The sequence below is a fragment of the Suncus etruscus genome, chromosome 1 (assembly GCF_024139225.1).
Source record: "Suncus etruscus isolate mSunEtr1 chromosome 1, mSunEtr1.pri.cur, whole genome shotgun sequence".
Lineage (NCBI taxonomy): Eukaryota > Metazoa > Chordata > Mammalia > Eulipotyphla > Soricidae > Suncus > Suncus etruscus.
This window is the reverse complement of record NC_064848.1, coordinates 152,006,496-152,024,179: the sequence shown is the minus strand read 5'-3', so window position 1 is coordinate 152,024,179 and position 17,684 is coordinate 152,006,496. Positions and strand designations below refer to the sequence as shown.

General features: G+C 42.3%; 1 protein-coding gene across 1 annotated transcript in view; it reads right to left on the bottom strand.

Annotated features, from left to right (window-relative positions):
* Nucleotides 1-17,684, bottom strand: part of CLCN1 (chloride voltage-gated channel 1) — a 37,702-nt gene that overhangs the window by 2,561 nt on the left and 17,457 nt on the right. The window contains exons 13-20 of the mRNA XM_049774334.1: nt 9,002-9,071; nt 8,693-8,803; nt 6,235-6,448; nt 5,854-5,987; nt 2,785-3,011; nt 2,346-2,457; nt 2,011-2,090; nt 1,590-1,628 (exon numbers count right to left, since the gene is read on the bottom strand). Coding sequence (XP_049630291.1) covers nt 1,590-1,628; nt 2,011-2,090; nt 2,346-2,457; nt 2,785-3,011; nt 5,854-5,987; nt 6,235-6,448; nt 8,693-8,803; nt 9,002-9,071 — 987 coding nt within the window. The remainder of the gene's footprint in view (nt 1-1,589; nt 1,629-2,010; nt 2,091-2,345; nt 2,458-2,784; nt 3,012-5,853; nt 5,988-6,234; nt 6,449-8,692; nt 8,804-9,001; nt 9,072-17,684) is intronic.

Below are 17,684 nucleotides of genomic sequence, written 5' to 3'. Positions count from 1 at the left end.
TTCCAGTACAGATACACCAAGCAGTTCCTTGATGTCAGGCACTATGCTGCTTTCCATGTCTCTGTTCATTTAATCCTCCCCAACAACCTATCATTACTCCCATTTCACAGAAGACTAAACAGAGACACATATGGCTGAAGGAGTTTGCTTTACATTATACAGAAATGGAGCTGAACTTCTGCCCCTGACCCTCTGAGAATGCTACCAACAACCCCAGCTTTGGTCCAAGAAAAGAGGGACCTCAGGTTTTGGATCTGATCTGTTTCAGTACTTCAAATATCTCAGCACTAGTCCCTACCCAGATCTCATTTAGTAAACACACCAATAGAATCTGACAACTCACAGCAGGATCCCCTTGCCACCTGTCACAGTATTTTTTTTTCCCTGTCCTCACAGGCAATTCTCTCACTATTGCCATGGATGTCTTTGATGTAGGAAGAAAATCAGGTTCAAGATATTTCACACTGTGACTCTATGCACCCAGTGTCCCCAAAACATCTCCACGGGTTGCTCAGCATGATTGCTGGCTTCCTAAACTCTTCATTGGGAAAGATGTAAACTGAAGATGCATTATCTTTTTATACCAGGCTGCCCTTTTATACCACAGTCATTTAATAACCGCTCTGACTGACTAGCTGGCTTTTCTGTTCTAGCAAACTGAAAAAGAAAGTCTTATATTGCATTCTAGGGAGACTAACTATAGTTAGAATCTAGGTGATTTTCTCTGTGGTGATAGGAAGATTTTCATTGTGATTTCCTGTGATGCCCCTCTACCCCTGATCTTTTGTCATAAGGTGTTTTTAGAGGGAGGAGCTGGGAAAGACAGAAATCTTTCTTTCTGTGTCCCTCAACCCCTTCTTTTACTCCTGTGGTCCTTTTCATGTGCATCTTCAGCCTGTGGTTATTCTGGGTGTCCAGTACAGATTTTTTTTTAAATACTACCCACTCAGAGGTTGTTTTGTTGGTGTCTTCCTATTAAAGCTCTCTTTGGCCAGCTTTCTCCGGCAGCCTGCATCCTTCTAGCACTCAAAAGAATGGTTGCTAATGGGTTTATTGCCATTCCTCACAGCCCTTGGAGTATGCGCCTGCTCCAATGGTTAAGGCTATCTATGAACTGCACACTTCTCTCCTAGATTATTCTAGAACACAGGTGAATATTTCATGCAGGCATCATGGTCACCAGTGGGTGGACCACCATAGGGTTGTGGGTTTTCCTGAGCCCACTTTCTGGCATTGCCATAGCCCACTATCTAGACCCTGATTTTGATCCAGGCAGCATGGCAGCCTCTGCCAGTTGCTGATCATCCCTTTCTGGCTATGAGGGTGTTTGTTCTTTCCTGTGTCTGTCTAGTTGCCAGCCACCCGTGGCTGTATAATTTGTACCCCTCTGAGAATACTTTCCTGTTTCCTGAACCCCTAGGCAAAGTGCCTGCCCCCCACCCCCATAATCTGACCTCATTTCCAACTTCTCTAAGTGCTTTTCCACCCAGACTCTCATTCTGTACTGATAACACAGTAAGGAAGGTGGAAAGGAAGCAAGAGCTTCATTGGGCAAAACAATCGACCCAGTTGCCCCTCCCTTTACTTACCTCTTCAGGGGACATGGTGTCCACTAAGTTGGTTGCATCCTAGAGAAGAAAGAAGAGACGTGAGATTTTTGTCTTTTCCTTCCTACTGCAGCTCTGGGCATCTATGAGCAGTCATTCCCTGGCAGTGTTTCCAGTTCAACTCAACATCCCTTCCCACTTGTAGCCTCAGCCTTCCTGATTTAAGGATACGGGGATGGGAATGGAGAAATGTGGCTTTCTCAGTCTTCAATATGTTTGGCGCTGGTGTTGCAAGCATGTATTGAGTCACATCCAAGTCTGAGTCACGGGTACATGATGGCATGACTGCGTTAAAGCCATGTTCCCCCCCTACACACACACACACACACACACACACACACACACACACACACACACACACACACACACACACCCTACTCCCACTTCCCAGCATCTCTTTCACCTGAGGTGCTTTCTTCTTTGGGGGCCGAGTTCTACCCAACAAACAGCGCAGCAGAGTCTGAAAGACAGAAGGCCTTTGGCCTGCAAAAAATGATGAACGTATGGAAACAGACACCACACTTGAGGGGTTTTGGTTCCCCACCTCCACTCAGATTCTCTTTCTAACTCAGCCTTTACCTCACTTTGGGGAATAGCAACACAAAGACTCAAAGAATAAGAAGCACCTCCCACCAGGCTCTAGTATTGTCCCTCCTTGCCTTCATCCCCTTAGGCAAAGGGGAGACAAGAGATAAACCCCAGGGTGACCTGAAATGCTTGGGGGTGGGCAGTCTTCACCTGCAGGCTCCGGTGCCTCTGGCTGTTGTTTGGGGCTGGACAGTGGCCCATTGGGCTCCTCTAGGGACAGTGGAACAGGAGGAAAGTGATGAGGAGGCGGGAGTGGAGATTCCTGTAAAGAGGAGTGATGGGGGTGGAATGGGGAACAGCAGACTCAGTCCTGTGGGAGAAGCTGCCCCTTCCTCACCCCCTTCATCCCCCCTCATTATAACCACTCCCACTTCACACTCTCCTCATCCTTTCAGTCCTCCTGGGAGCACCAGTTGCCATCTTTCTCTCCTAGTTCCTAAACTCATGGGCATTGGCTATTTAAGCACTTGGAGACCCAATGATGCCTGGATTTCTCAGTGATGGACAACCCCCTTCCCACCTGCTTCCTACTTTCCCTTTGCCTCTCATCTGTCCTACTCCCCTGGGGAACCTTCCTTGGTTCAGTCACCTGTGGCTTCCCAGAGGAGTCCTCATCTTCATCCTCATCCACAAAGGCAAACGACTCAGGGCGGCCCAGGGGCCAGATTCCTGAAGGGGCCTTCCCATCATAAGGCAACGCTGATAGTTTCCGGACCAGGTCCTGGGCTGTGCGCAGCCTCCGCTCGGTGCTCAAGTGTCGCTGTAGCAGGTTCTGCAGCTCTGACCGTTCCACAGATCCCAGCAGGGTCATGGATTCTGAGGGTGAGCAGAGCTCCAGCCTAAGGACCAGACCCAACCAGGGATGCTGCCCTCCATGCTACCAGCAGGCTCCAGTCAGAACCAGGACCTAGAGGCCCATATCCCCATTTCTTATCTTCCTATCTGGTCTCTCATCCAAATAACTCAATGCAAGCATCTCTCTCTCTATTTCTTGACCTAACTCACCCAATCCCTTTCATTTCACTCACTTAGCACTTAAGAGACCAGAATGATGTGGCTCTAATTGGTGCTAATTGGCACTTACTTGAATGCAATTCTAATATAGTCTATTTGCAAAGAGGTGAACTTGGTATTAAGATGGGTTTATCAATCCAGTCCCAAAAGAAGGGTAACATGAAGAGGTGTTCACACTGGCTGGGAGGTGAGCACCTTTTGAGAGAAGTCTAGCAAGATGTCTAATGTGGAATCACTTAAGTAACTAAGGTCATTAGATTAATTGTCGACTTTTTCTGGCAAAGTCTTTCATCTGTCTATTGAAATACTGCTCCATCATGAACATTTTGAGGTTTTTTGTTTATGTTTGTTTTTTGTGTGTGTGTGCGGGTGAAGCAAGTATGGCTGTGCTCAGAGCTTACTCCTGGCTCTGTGCTCAGGAATTACTTCTGAAAGGCTCAGGGAACATATGGGGTTCTAGGGATCAAACCCAGGTTGGCTAAGTACAAGGCAAGTACCCTATCTGATCTCTCCAGCTCATCATGTACATTTGATAAGGCTCTAAGGCCATAAAACTGTAGACTCAAAAGAGCCTTGCCTTTTGGAATATTTCAGGGTTATGAGAACCCTGTATCTCACTGTCTGAAGATACTCAAAGGAAGGGACCTTATTTCTGAGATCACTTAAAGGTATTTGGGAGGAGGGAAAAAAGAAAACTCTAAGAATTAATTTAGCTGGAATTATTTGGATACTCCAATCATCTGAAATCAGAATGAATCATTTTATAGCTTCAAATGGCCCTGCCTGCTTGCTTTTCTTTAGGCCTTAGATTAAAGCATGAGTCAAGGACTTACTTAATAGCCAATTATTACCTATCTGGAGGAAATCAAAGAAAAGTTACAGTCTCTGTCCTCAAGGAAAGCCCACTTAGTTAAGAACACAACAAAAAGACAAGCTATATAAATACTAAGATGAGGCAGGAGTAAGGCTAGTAAGGAGGGCCATGTTCTCTGAGGAGAGGGAGAAAGAATACTGTGCAGAAAGGATGTGTTTTGCTAAGCCTGGGCCCCTTTGCGGGACACTTTCATCTCCCCTTTTAGTCCAGGGCCTGAAGAATAAGTGTGGTGACTTGGGGGAATAATAGAATGGAAATAGAGAAAGGGCTATTGACAGCCCCTCCTGATTTTGCTGATTGGCTATTTGTGAATTTGCCTCCTGGCTAGAACCTGTGTGCTCCCTGAAATCAAGGAGATATTCTCCAGTATGACAGCTGTGGACAAAGCTACAGGTATTTCAGTGGCTCCATGCAACTGAGACTAAACCCCAGATGCAGCCATCTAGATTTTGCTCTCACAAACAATAGACACTCTTCTTCTAATTCATCCTAGATATCGAACTAGTCTATCCTGGGAATCGAACCCAGTCCATCGTTGGTTGGCTGCCTGCAAGGCAAACACCCTACCTGCTGTGCTATTGCTCGAACCCCAACCCCTTTGTCTTGTGCTCTTCACTAAGTAGACTTTCCTTGAGGATAGAGACTGTAACTTTTGTGCCAATTCTTCTTTTGAAGTTTGGATGGGATTGTGACATAGCCAGCAGTCTGTTTCTGTTTTAGGGTTTGCTCTTGGAAGTGATTAGGGGACAATGAGGTGCCAGGGATTGAACAAGGCCCTCCTATCTGTAAAGAATGTACTGCCTCCACCTTATTTTTTTTGGTAAGGCTCACGCGTGTGTGTGTGTGTGTGTGTGTGTGTGTTGTGTACATGTTTGTGTTTCACATTTGTGATTTTACTATTTAAAATTGCCCATAAATAAAAGCTAAAGTTCTACTGATATTCCCATGTATGAGAAATCCATGAGGTAAAGAAATAGGTATGTTTCACTCAGGCACCAGCAAGTTCAGTGTTAGTGACTCAACAGTGTATAATGGGTCTCTTAAGAGAAATCACATGAATCAGGAATAAGTATCAATTAATAGAATAAAATGTTGTGACCAGGGGATTATTGGTTCCTTATCCTTCCTGTATTTCTCCTAGAGAAAAAGTAGCCCAAATTCAATGTTCCAGTGAGTCTACAAAACACAACTCAAATGCCTAATGAGTAATGGTAATATCCTTATCTGGATATTTTTTTTTTTTTGCTTTTGTTTTTGGGTCACATCCAGCGGTGCTCAGGAGTTACTCCTGGCTCTGTGCTCAGAAGGCAGGCTCAGGGGACCATATAGGATGCCACAATTTGAACCTGGGTTTGTCCTGTGTTGGCCGCAAGCAAAGCAAGCACCTTACCACTGTGCTATTGCTCTGGTCCCTTAACTGGATTCTAAACTTTTTTTTCTTTTTTTTGTTTTTGTTTTTTTTTTGGGGGGGCTACACCCATTTGACATTCAGGGTTGTTACGCCTGACTATGTGCCGCTCTCTGTCCCTAGGCTAGCGCTTGCAAGGCCCCCGCCTTACCTATAGCGCCACCTCTCCAGCCCCTCTAAACTGTTTTCTTGTACTTATGTTGTTGCAGTATTTTTCCTTTAAGAAGGAAAAGTGGGTTCCCTAAAGACCACAAGGTAGGTCACCTGTTGTGGACTATGAAACCCCAAAAGACAAGTCCACACTTCAGGGCCTCCTCAACCAGCTTAGAACTCTGGGTCTGAAGCTGAATCTTCCCACTGACCTTTGGAATCAACCAATGGCAAAGTCTTGACTGTGGTGGTCTGGAGTAGGGCTTTCAATTCCCCATACGTGCAAGAAGATGAAACAAACTTCACATCACGCACCATGATGTCCTCAACAAAGATTGTAAATTTGCTACAGAGGAAGAAAGCACAGTAGGGAAGGGCAGTTAGCCCCCACTATATACCATATACCTTTTGGCCCCCTGTCCATTTATCCCCATGAAGTTTGCCATGCATATGGTCATGCTCAGTATTCATGAAGAACATGGGAGTCTAACAATCAATAAGTGGCCATGCCTCCTAATGTTGACTCTATCCTCCATTTCTTTCTCATCCCTAACCCATCCAACCTGAACTAATTTCAGTTAGGTGCCCCTAACCTGAGCTGGTTCCAACCGAGGTCAGGCAAGTAGGGTAGCTTCTTGACCTGGATGATACTGTCATAGAGGGAGGGCTGTAGGCTCTGAGCCACCATGTTGGCCAAGATAACAGCCACCATCATAGGTAGGATGTGCGCAATCTGACCCGTTAACTCGAAGCAAATCACAGCTGTGGAGACTGTGTGGGACACTGCACCAGTCAGGGCTGCTGCTCCTAGAATGAGACACAGGAAGAGAGTCATGCATTAGGGTACCTGGGGCTGATGGCAAAGATGGGGAGACCTACTGAACACTGCCAACCCTCCACTGCTTTTTCTAAGTAGGGACGAGTATATTTGACTCTTTGAGAACTATTGTTTGACATCATTAGATGACCTGTGGCAAGCCATAGATGTTGAGGCATGCTAACATTTTTTTTTATAAAATAAAAAATAAATATAGTCATGGGGCTAGAGAAATGGCACAGCAATAGGGCATTTACCTTGCATGCTGCCAACCTGGGCGAGACCTTTTTTGATTCCTGGCATCCCCCAGCATGTCAGGGGCAATTTCTGAGTGCAGAGCCAGGAGTAACCCCTGAGTACCACTAGGTGTGGCCCAAAAATCAAGCAAGCAAGCAACCAATAAATAAAGTTTAAATAAATATAGTCATGCATTATCTATTCTTTGCTTTGGAAAGTTTGGCCCACTCTTCACCAAGCTCGTCAAACACAGTTCTGAGATTTTACTTTGGACCTCAGGTTTTTATGACAATAATTTATAAGTGAATACCAAAGAATCTGGTCGGGCACTTAAAGCCATGAATACCATGTGTCTGATCACAATTTCAATATTTCTCAACTGTCTCGGTGGTACTTAATTCTTCTGGGATGTCATGATTTCTCTGTGTAAAGTAAAAAAATGTATAACGACCAATCAGGTATAAGTTCTTGAAGATTAAGAATAATTTGATTCTACATGTTCTTTGAAGATAGAATCTTTTTTTTTTTTTTTTTTTTTTTTTTTTGGTTTTTGGGCCACACCCGGTGACGCTCAGGGGTTACTCCTGGCTATGCGCTCAGAAGTCGCTCCTGGCTTGGGGGACCATATGGGACGCCGGGGGATCGAACCGCGGTCCGTCTCCTAGGCTAGCGCAGGTAAGGCAGGCACCTTACCTCGAGCGCCACCGCCCGGCCCCCGAAGATAGAATCTTTCTAACTCATTTTCATTTATATTTTTTTCAGTAGTCCAAAGAGGACCCTGTACCCTTACCTGTTCCATTTTCAAGTATATTTCTTAGTTAAATATATGCAGGGCCATACTATGAGAAAAAGTACTGGGAAAGGCATTTTGAAAATGGAATAAGTATCTGTCACCAAAAGGGAAAACTGGGAGTGGGGTGGGGAATGAGCCTACTGCTTGGTGCTCATGGTATGCTTTAGAACATAAATGCTCTTGGGAGATAGTTATATTGGAAAATTCCACCAGGGAGGTTTGGGGGTATGCTCGAGAGGCACAGGTAGAGGAGACCTCTTTCTGATGAATTAGGCTTTTTATAAGGAACTATACTGAAGAGATGGTATGCACTATAACGTATGCACTATAATGCTGGTTTGTTCATATGTGCCTAAGAGAGGCATGGCTTTCCCATAGTATAGGATTTCAATGAAAAGGGGAGGAAAAGAGGAGACAATAGTTTGGGGACATTACATTGTTCACTGTTAGGCATGGTTATGTTTGGATGGGATAACAGTTTTAGTTAAAAGAGATTATTATATGGGCCAGAGAGATAGCATGGAGGTAGAGCATTTGCCTTGCATGCATAAGAGTGGTGGCTTGAATTCCAGCATTCCATATGGTCCCCGGAGCCTGCCAGGGGCAGGAGGAACCCCTGAGCGCTGCTGAGTGTGACCCAAAACAAACAAACAAAGATTATTATAGACTATCTCCAATATTAGAACTCTTAGATATGTCATAAATCATTCTAGAATAAAGAAACAAAGGTTCAGAAAGGCAACTGTTTGCTCAGGATCATTCAGGTAATATATGGCAGGTAAGTCCATAATCATGTCTTTTGTTTGTTTTAGCTCTTAGTTATGTGCTCTTAAATCCCCATAAATTTTAGTACATTGTAGATTGGGAACATCCAAACCATTACTTGCACCGTTGCTTCCATGATTCTTTGGGGAAAAAAAAAGGCCCTTATTAACTATGCAGCCACAATTCTAGAAGTTTTTATCCTTATTATCTCATTTAATCCCTGTAATTCCTTTACTACATGAAGAGACTAAGGCTGAAGAAATTCAGTAAGATTGAATAAGAGTCAGAGCTATGGTTGGTTATTTGAATAAGAGTTGAATTAAACAGGATTATATTAAAATGGTATTATGCTGTCTGGAATAAAGATGTCCTGGGAGTATTTGAACATGGGGATTGAAGTACTCAATATTCGGTTACAGGCAAGTGGATTGTAGCTCACCAATGACTGCATAGCCCCCAGGCAGGATCTTGTAGAGAATGCCATCAAATAAGATACCATCAGGGAATATCATGGCCATGATTTCACCTACCAGCCTCCCAAATGCAGCTCCTAGTACAAGGAGACAAAAAAGGAAAGAAAGTGGGTGGTCTAAGATCTTTATCCTTTATGCTATCAAAGTCAAGCCCTATTGGGAAACTAAGGTCAAATACAAGTCCCCAGCATGCCATGTCGCCCTACTTTTCCCAAAACCCTTGATGTCAACTGTCTGTGAGATCCCAGACTTCCCACCAGAACATGAGAACTTACCTAACACAAACACAGGCATGAAGCCCCCGCAGGGAATGGGCATAGTGGTGGCCACGATGGACATCCAGAACTGGGGTAAAAAGAGGCATCAGCACACCCTCTCGACTCCACCCGATGGGCACACACACACTCACTACTCCTTCCCACAATACTTCTCCTTCTTCCTTCAAGAGGCCCAGAAACCCAGGATTACTAATCCTTCCAGAAACCACATTGCTACCACTCTTTACCCATATCCAAAAGATCTGGGTGAATAAATGTCTCAATTTAAGAGAACTCCAAAGATGACACTCATAAAGCCACTACTTGGTATCTCTATTTGCCAGTAGTAAAATCTAGAACAAAGAATAATGCCCCAGAGGACCTCTGTGTCACTCTTCAGAAAGGGCTATATATAAGTCATGATACTTTTTCTCTTAGCTCAAAAAGTTGGTCTCAAACAGCCTGAAACTCTTGATGCTGAAGAATATATTTTTCCTGGTCAGATTATGTTTCTGAAAAAGAGCCCCACTTCTCAGTGGTAGATACTTTATAGTTACCGCTACTGGTTTGCTGTGTGACTAATACAATCCTATACAAAGCCATTTAGATGAGAACTCTCACCAGGAACCCAGAGTGCAGGCTGTCCTGCATGAGCCACTTCCTTTGACGTCAACTAGCCTTAAATAAAGAATCCAAAAAAAATTTGAGATCTTTCCTGGTCAAATTAGAGGGCAAATGGAGAAAATCAGAGAAATCAGCCAACATAATAAAAAATATATCCAAGACTGACTTCATTATTGAAGTTCCAATAGAAAATGGTACACTTTTTTTTTTTTTTTTTGGTTTTTGGGTCACACCCGGCAGTGCTCAGGGTTTTTTCCTGGCTTCGTGCTCAGAAATTGCTCCTGGCAGGCACGGGGGACCATATGGGACGCCGGGATTCGAACCAATGACCTTCTGCATGAAAGGTAAACGCCTTACCTCCATGCTATCTCTCCGGCCCCTAGAAAATGGTACACTTTTAACAAAAGTAATGTATACTTTCTGTGGCAAAAAATACCCCCAATAATTGAGAAATAGAGTAGGGAAAGGAGTAATGGTATAATCTTTTAAATTTCTGTAAAGAAAATGAAACATTATTTATAAATTAAACAAAGTGCTTACATATAATTTCCAAAATAAGTCAGTCTTGGGAAAGGATAGTGACCTAATTTAGTGAAAGATGATAGCAGTTGAAGTTCAAAATAGATTTCTAGAGTCACAATAGTTATAATGAAAAATAAAACATACAGCTCATGCATTGAATTTCTCAATTTCCTGAACCATAGAAAGAATTTCCCTGAGTCTGGAGTGATCATAAGAGACAGTGACAAAGGCCCTAAAAAGGTCTTGAGATAAGACAAAACATAGATTTTTCATGTCAGAATGTTGTTTAAAATGGGTGAATAGGGGCCGAAGAGATAACACAGTGGTAGGGTGTTTGCCTTGCATGCAGCTGACCCAGGACGGACAGTGGTTCAAATCCTGGCATCCCGTATGTCCCCCAGCCAGGAATGATTTCTGAGTGCAGAGCCAGGAGTAACTCCTGAGCACTACCAAGTGTGACCCCCAAAAAGAAAAACAAACAAACAAAAAACAGGTGAATATCAATAGTAAATGTAAAAAAGTATATAACAAAGTATGTCTTGTTATCTACCACCACTTTCCAATGACATAACACTCAGTCGATGTAGGTGAAATGGTGAAAGGTAGAAAAAAAGGGAGGGAGGAAAAGATGTATAAAGGAAGGTGATGAGAGAGAGAGAGAGGAATGGGAGGACAGAGGAAAGAAGAGAAATTCATTAAATAAAATTCATGATGCAGTATCATCATTTATAATCAATTATCTTTTTTGGAGGGGTTGGGTTTTGAGCCACACCCAGAGGTGCTCAGGTATTTATCCTGGCTCTGTGCTCAGAAATTGTTCCTGGCAGGCACGGGGGACCATATGGGATGCCGGGATTCAAACCAGGGCCTGTCCTGGGTTGGCCACATGCAAGGCAAACGCCCTTCCACTGTGCTATCTCTCCAGCCCCTCAATTATCTTTTTTTTTTTTTTTGATCACACCCGGCAGTGGTCAGGGGTTAGTCCTGGCTCTATGCTCAGAAATTGTTCCTGGCAGGCTCGAGGGACCATATGGGATGCCGGATTCGAACCAATGACCTTCTGCATGAAAGGCAAATGCCTTATCTCCATGCTATCTCTCTGGCCCCATCAATTATCTTTTTTAAAAAAATATTTATTTATTTATTTAGGTTTTTGGGTCACACCCAGTGGCTCTCAGGGGTCACTCCTGGCTCTGTGCTCAAAAATCATCACTCCTGGCAGGCTTGGTGGACCACGTGGGTTGCAGGGAACTGAACCTGGGTCGGTCCCATGTTGGCCAAGTGCAAGGCTAACACCCTACCTCTTGTGCTATCACTCTGGCCCCTACAATCAATTATCTTATTTCAATGAATTAAATACTTTTCCATATATATTTGTTTTGTTTTTTTGTTTCACAAATTGGCTTTTCTTTAGTGTTTAGAATTATAGAGAGGTTATTTGACTGAATTTGGTAGATAGATTTTAGGCAACATCTAAGGATGGGGTCTTTCCTCCAAGAGAATCAATGATTAGATTAGATTAGATTAGATTAGAATTTAATGATTAGAAGGTTGGAAGTAACAGTCTAAGTCCCAGACCTCTAGGAAAGGAAGAGGGACTGTAGGTTGAAAGAGTTGTCCATGCCATTGAGTTTATTAGTCACATCTAAGTAATGAAACCCCCCAAGGATGACCTAGTAGAGATTTGGGGCTATTAGCATACCTGGAGAGGGCATTCAAGTTCAGTGCTCTGTCCCTGTCCATTGCTCCTTGTGTCTCCTCCATCTGTCCTTTCCTGACTTATATCTATATTCTTTTAATAAATTGGTAATCTAGTGAGAAAACTGATTTCCTAAATTCCATAAACTGTGCTGGCAACTTAATCAAATCTGGGGAAGGCACCGGGGTGTGCTGAGTGCTATCATTTTATGTTCCTTCAATCCCTGCCTACTTTCTGGTATGATTGCCTGCAGCATTGCTATTTGGAATTTCTGGCACACTGCAACCAGCTGAGCGAAAGCATCATAATCAACCATGCAAGCAATGCAAGCAAGTGTGTGTGACTCCCAGTTATCACAACTACCAAAAGGGGGTGGATATATGCATTTAAAAAAAAAAAAGCTAAAAAGAATAGAGATGGTTTTAATGCATGCCTAGTATATATGTACCTGACAGGGTTTTTTTTTTTTTTTTATGGTTTTTGGGCCACACCGGTGATGCTCAGGGGTTCCTCCTGGCTATGCGCTCAGAAGTCGCTCCTGGCTTGGGGGACCATATGGGACGCTGGGGGATCGAACCGAGGTCCGTCCTAGGCTAGCACTGGCAAGGCAGACACCTTACCTCTAAAGCCACCACACCGGCCCCACCTGACAAGTTTAATTCCAAGCACAACAGGGTCTCCTGAGCATCCCCTGAGCATCTCTGGGAGATCCAGCACTGATGGAGTAGTCCAGATATACCTGATAGTGTAAGATCTAAGCAGCATTATATTCTTGGAGGCTCTTTCACTGAACTCCCAGCCAGATTACCAAGAATCATGAGTGGGCCCCTGGATCTCCTGAGCAGCAACTGGTGGTCCCCTACCTTATATAGCAACAACTAAGGTGAGTTCAATGGGAACCTCTGGTCAGGGACCAATTGGCGAGAACAGTAAACAGTTTGGTCTGGTGGCTGAGAACTGCAATCTAAGTAATAAGATTGGGATTGCCAATCCATAGTACAGCTGCCGACACTGGCAACCACACTCCAAGCAGAGGGTGGTCTTGGGAGACTGAGTCCTTAACCTGTGTGACTAGATGCTGCTGCTGGATGGACAGTGCAGGCACTAAGCTAAATTACTTGGCACCCTACAGGGTTCTGGGGTTGATTGTCAGCATGGACAAAGCTTCCATATACGCAATAGAATTGGGTCCAGGAAGCCCTAAAGACATACAACACAGAAAAAGTTTCCCAGGGCTAACATTTGTGATATACCCAAGAGAAATACTTAATGGGACTTCCACTTAAACTGGAGCAACCAGTTAGTTGACCACATTAGACTGAATGGAATCAATATTTATGGCCTTTGTACTTGCAGTTTTTCATGTTGCCCTGTCCTCCTCCTCCTCCCATTTCCCTTGATTGTTTTTGATGTTACCAAGCAATGACTGAGGTTGCACACATGCTTGGCTGTCATACTTGCCAGGGATTGCACATTGGGTTCTAGTACTCTCACACATGGTGGTTGCTTACTGAGGTGTAAGCTTTTTTTAGTTGTATTGTTTGCTTCCTTACTTACTGGGGGCATTCTTTACTAAAGAACTCCACATTTCATGTTTTAGAGTTGCCAACGACTGTATTTCTGCAGGTACATCTTTTAGTAGTGGTGGTAACTGGAAATAAGAACCATTTTCTTGCTGACACATTTGCTATGATGCAACCAAAGTTGTTTTCAGTGGTGAGAACCACAGAGAGCAAAGCTGCCGGGATCATGCCTAGCACCAGGCATTGAATATTTTTTTGTTTGTTTGTTTTTGGGTCAAACCCAGCAGTGCTCAGGGGTCACTCCTGGCTCCACGCTTAGAAATCACTCCTGGCAGGCATGGGGACCATATGGGAGGCCGAGATTTGAATCACCGTCCCTCTGTATGAAAGGCAAACGCCTTACCTCCATGTTATCTCTCTGGCCCCAGACATTGAACTTTTGACAACACGGCTTGCAATGTAGGAATTCCAACCTAGTGAGCTATTCCTCCAGTATTCCTACTTTATGTTTATGAAGTGATTCTGACATATCCTAGTTTGAGATTTCTTGATTTACTAGGTGCCATCTCTTTGGAATAAGTATATGAAAGGCAGAAAGATTCTTGAAGCTTAGGGTCATCAGAAAGCACTAATAATACAGATAATGGTTGATCAAAAGGTCCATTTTCCAAAATATGTACTTTAGATTATCTTACATGGTAAAAAAAGTATTAGGATTAGCAGGAGGTTAAGCTTTTGATTCAGTTAGCACAAAGAATGACAGAGGAAATTCAAATGTATTTTTGAATAATTATTTTGAATAGTGAACACTTGAGAGGAGAGATCCAGGAGCAATGGAAGTGATTTTTCTATTTGTTTTTGGGCTACACCTTGGCTCTGCACTCAGAAATTGCTCCTGGCAGGCTCGGGGGACTATATGAGATACCAGGGATAGAACCTAGGCCTGTACTGGGACTGCCATGTGAGGGACCAAATGAATATTATATAAACCTAAATAGCTAATTTTCAAAATCCTTGTTCTATCAAGTGTGATCCTGTTAGCATTGTTGCTTAAGCCTATTTTCTGTGCTCCTTAGCACCCAAATCAGTTCCCACCAGATTCACAGCCAGATGAGTCTAAACACTGTGAGAAGGTGTGAACCCCCAGCAAGCACCCACACTTAAACCCATGCCAGCGTCATGGCCAGGAATGCAACCTCTGGTGAGCTATGTGTGAGCAGAGCAGCAACATCCAATGAACAGGCCTTGTGCCTCAACTCAGAGTGAGCACATATACAATAAACACAAATAAGGAAGTCTAAACCCAGTGGGCACCCCAGCTACATGTGTGTATACTTTTGATGTGATCCTGGAAAATGCCATTGCTAGGAACCATGTAACACCCAGTATTCTCAGCAATGAAAGAGTTGAAAGGGAGACTTAAAAAAATTTTTTTAAGTAGATGTACCAGGGGCAAAGCAGTCTCATGAGCATTGAGTAGAAATAAAAAATGATTAAACCTAAATATCCAACCCAAAGTCAATGACAATGGAATCAAGAGACCCAAATTACAACAAGCTATACATAAAAGGGACCTATTACACTAGCAGTTCAGGGGGCTAAGGGTGGAGGTATGGGATGCATGCTAGGAACAGTGGAAGAGACCGGAGAGATAGCATAGTGGTAAGGCACACGGCTGACCCGGGACAAACCCAGGTTCGATTCCCTGCATTTCCATATAGTTCCTGAACCTGCCAGGAGCAACTTCTGAGCGCAGAGCCAGGAGCAACTTCTGAGCGCAGAGCCAGGAGTAACTTCTGAGCGCTGCTGGGTGTGGCCCAAAAACAAACAAACAAAACTGAAAGACCTGTAATTTACATTGGTCTCAATAAAAATTATTTTAAAAATTGGTTTTTGAATGGAAACTGAGAAATTGTAATTATATTCATATTCATTTTCCAAGTTCTAATTTAAAAGGTAATAGTCCTTTTCATACTTAAAGATGATGATATTGTAAATATTATTAATATTATAAGAGCTTCACTTAGAGTCTCATTACTTGGGGTTGGAAGAGTTTGGGCCATACCTAGTAGCGCTCAGAACTTCTGTTTCTGTGATTAGGAAACCAAACCAGAATTAGCTAACTTAACCTCTGGACTGTCTTTCTATCCCCTGACCTAAAAATCTTATCTCCCCATACTAGTGTTGCTGCATTGGAGAGGTTGCAAGCCTAAGTATGGGGAGAAAACTCTAGCAATTTTTACTTGCTTGTTTTTTTGTGATGCTCTAGGAATTGAAACCATGCAAGGTAATGGATGTCTCACACATGTAAGGTAAGTATTCTACCATTGAACTACATCTACAAACTCCCTTTTGACTTTTAATTAATCTGCATTGCTTGTCACTCATGCTTAGGGAAAAAATAAGGATATGATTTTGTGTCCAATGATAGTGAAAAGACTGGGAGCTTTGATAACCAGATTATTTATGGAGTTATGACACTAAATGATTTTATGCCTAAAGCCCATAAAACATTATAGACCTACTACAAACTTTGGGCTTGCAAGAGAGCTCAGAAAGAGTACATGCCTCTTTTTCTGAGACACTTGTGATTTAAATGCCGCCATGGATATAATTTAGTGAATGATTAATAACAGTGGCATAGAACTGGGTTGTCAAGTATAATCCCAATAGGTTTCTTAGAATAAATGTTATGTATAAAGTGAAATGCAGTTATATGCATAGGGAGCGGGGGAGTAAAGTTATGGGGAAATGTTGAGAAATATACAAAATAAAAACTTTCCCCCAAATGCTTAAGCTTTCATAGTTATTAAATATATTATATTGTAGCTTTGGAAATTATCATATAACCCAGTGTCATCTTAGAACAATATGGCCATTATCATTCTGAGATGTCATCAAAAGTTGGACTTGGGTTCTGCAGGTAGTTTTGCTGCATAATTTATAGAGTCAACTACCCATATAGGAAGTTGGATTTATGAAATAGAAGAAATGAGCTCTATATTAAAAATCCAAAAGTCAAATATTCGGCAAGATATCGAGTACTTCATTCAGATAACAAAATCAAATAGTTTAAAGAGGACTTAAGTAATGATTCACTTAATAAAAAGGGTACAACTTAAGGAAATTTCTGAGTCATTGAGCCCTTCCAGAATGTAGTGGAACAGAGATTACACAAACACCACTTCCAGAACTCCCAGAAGATCTGGCAAGGTAAAACACAACATTAAACCTAGTGTGTTGAGCACCTGGGATCTCTCATTATAGGTAAATACATTCCATCAGTGTATTAAAAGAGCAGCAGCAAACAAAGAATGCCATTAGCAATTACTTTTCAATGGCAAGTATATAAGAGCTGCTAAAAATCAACAATCAAATGCTCTCTATTTGGCATCTGGTAGGTATGCAATAACATTTATTAAATAAATGAACTCACTATAGCTGTTACAAGACAAATATATCTTAGTGACTCATATCCTGGGGAAACATATATTTATAAGTGTAATAAATAAGTTCATAGTAAGAGATTAAAAGGCATGAAAGCCCAGTGTGGAAATAGTTTGAAAGCCCTAATATACCAAGGACAACATTGGGTTATTCAAGTTATTATATTATTTGTCTACTCTTATAATATTTGTAAGGCAAGCATCAAAAAGAAAAATCAGTCATGGTAGTAAATGTCACAAGTAGATACAGAAATAAAAATATCTTTGTCTAAGGCAGTATTTGAACAACTATAAATACATGATCCGTGATGGGCAGGTAAGAGAAACAGTTGTGGAGAAGAGCTTTTGTTTCCTAATTAATTGAAATTAGAAAAAAATGACTTAAGAATCTCAAGATCCTTCCCGCCTTACTACCTACATAAAGAGTAATTAACATTTATGAAAATTATTTATAGTCACTAATAAAATTGATTTAAATATTTTATTTCCTTTGCAGTTCTAGAAAAGAGATTCCCCACTAGGCTGGGTCGGGGAATAGATATGCAAATCATTTAAAATGGATAATCAGATACATGAAAAATGAGTACCTAATTATCTCATAGGTGGAAGGTTTGGTTCATTTATCTGAGGTTCTTACATGGTTCCTGGGGTGAGGAACTCTATCTTGTCCTTGTTTACATGTTCACTGGGGTGTCCTAATAATTTATCCAGGGGAGTCATTAGAATCATGATTACAATAATGATGGCAACATCACTAAGTTGAATCAAAAGGAACAACTGACCCAAATAGCAGTTCACTCCTACCAATAAATCTCTCACTGGCTTCCACTCTGCCCCTGTGCTTTTCTGCTTGGTCAAAGACAAAGTGTCATTTCACCCTTCAAACC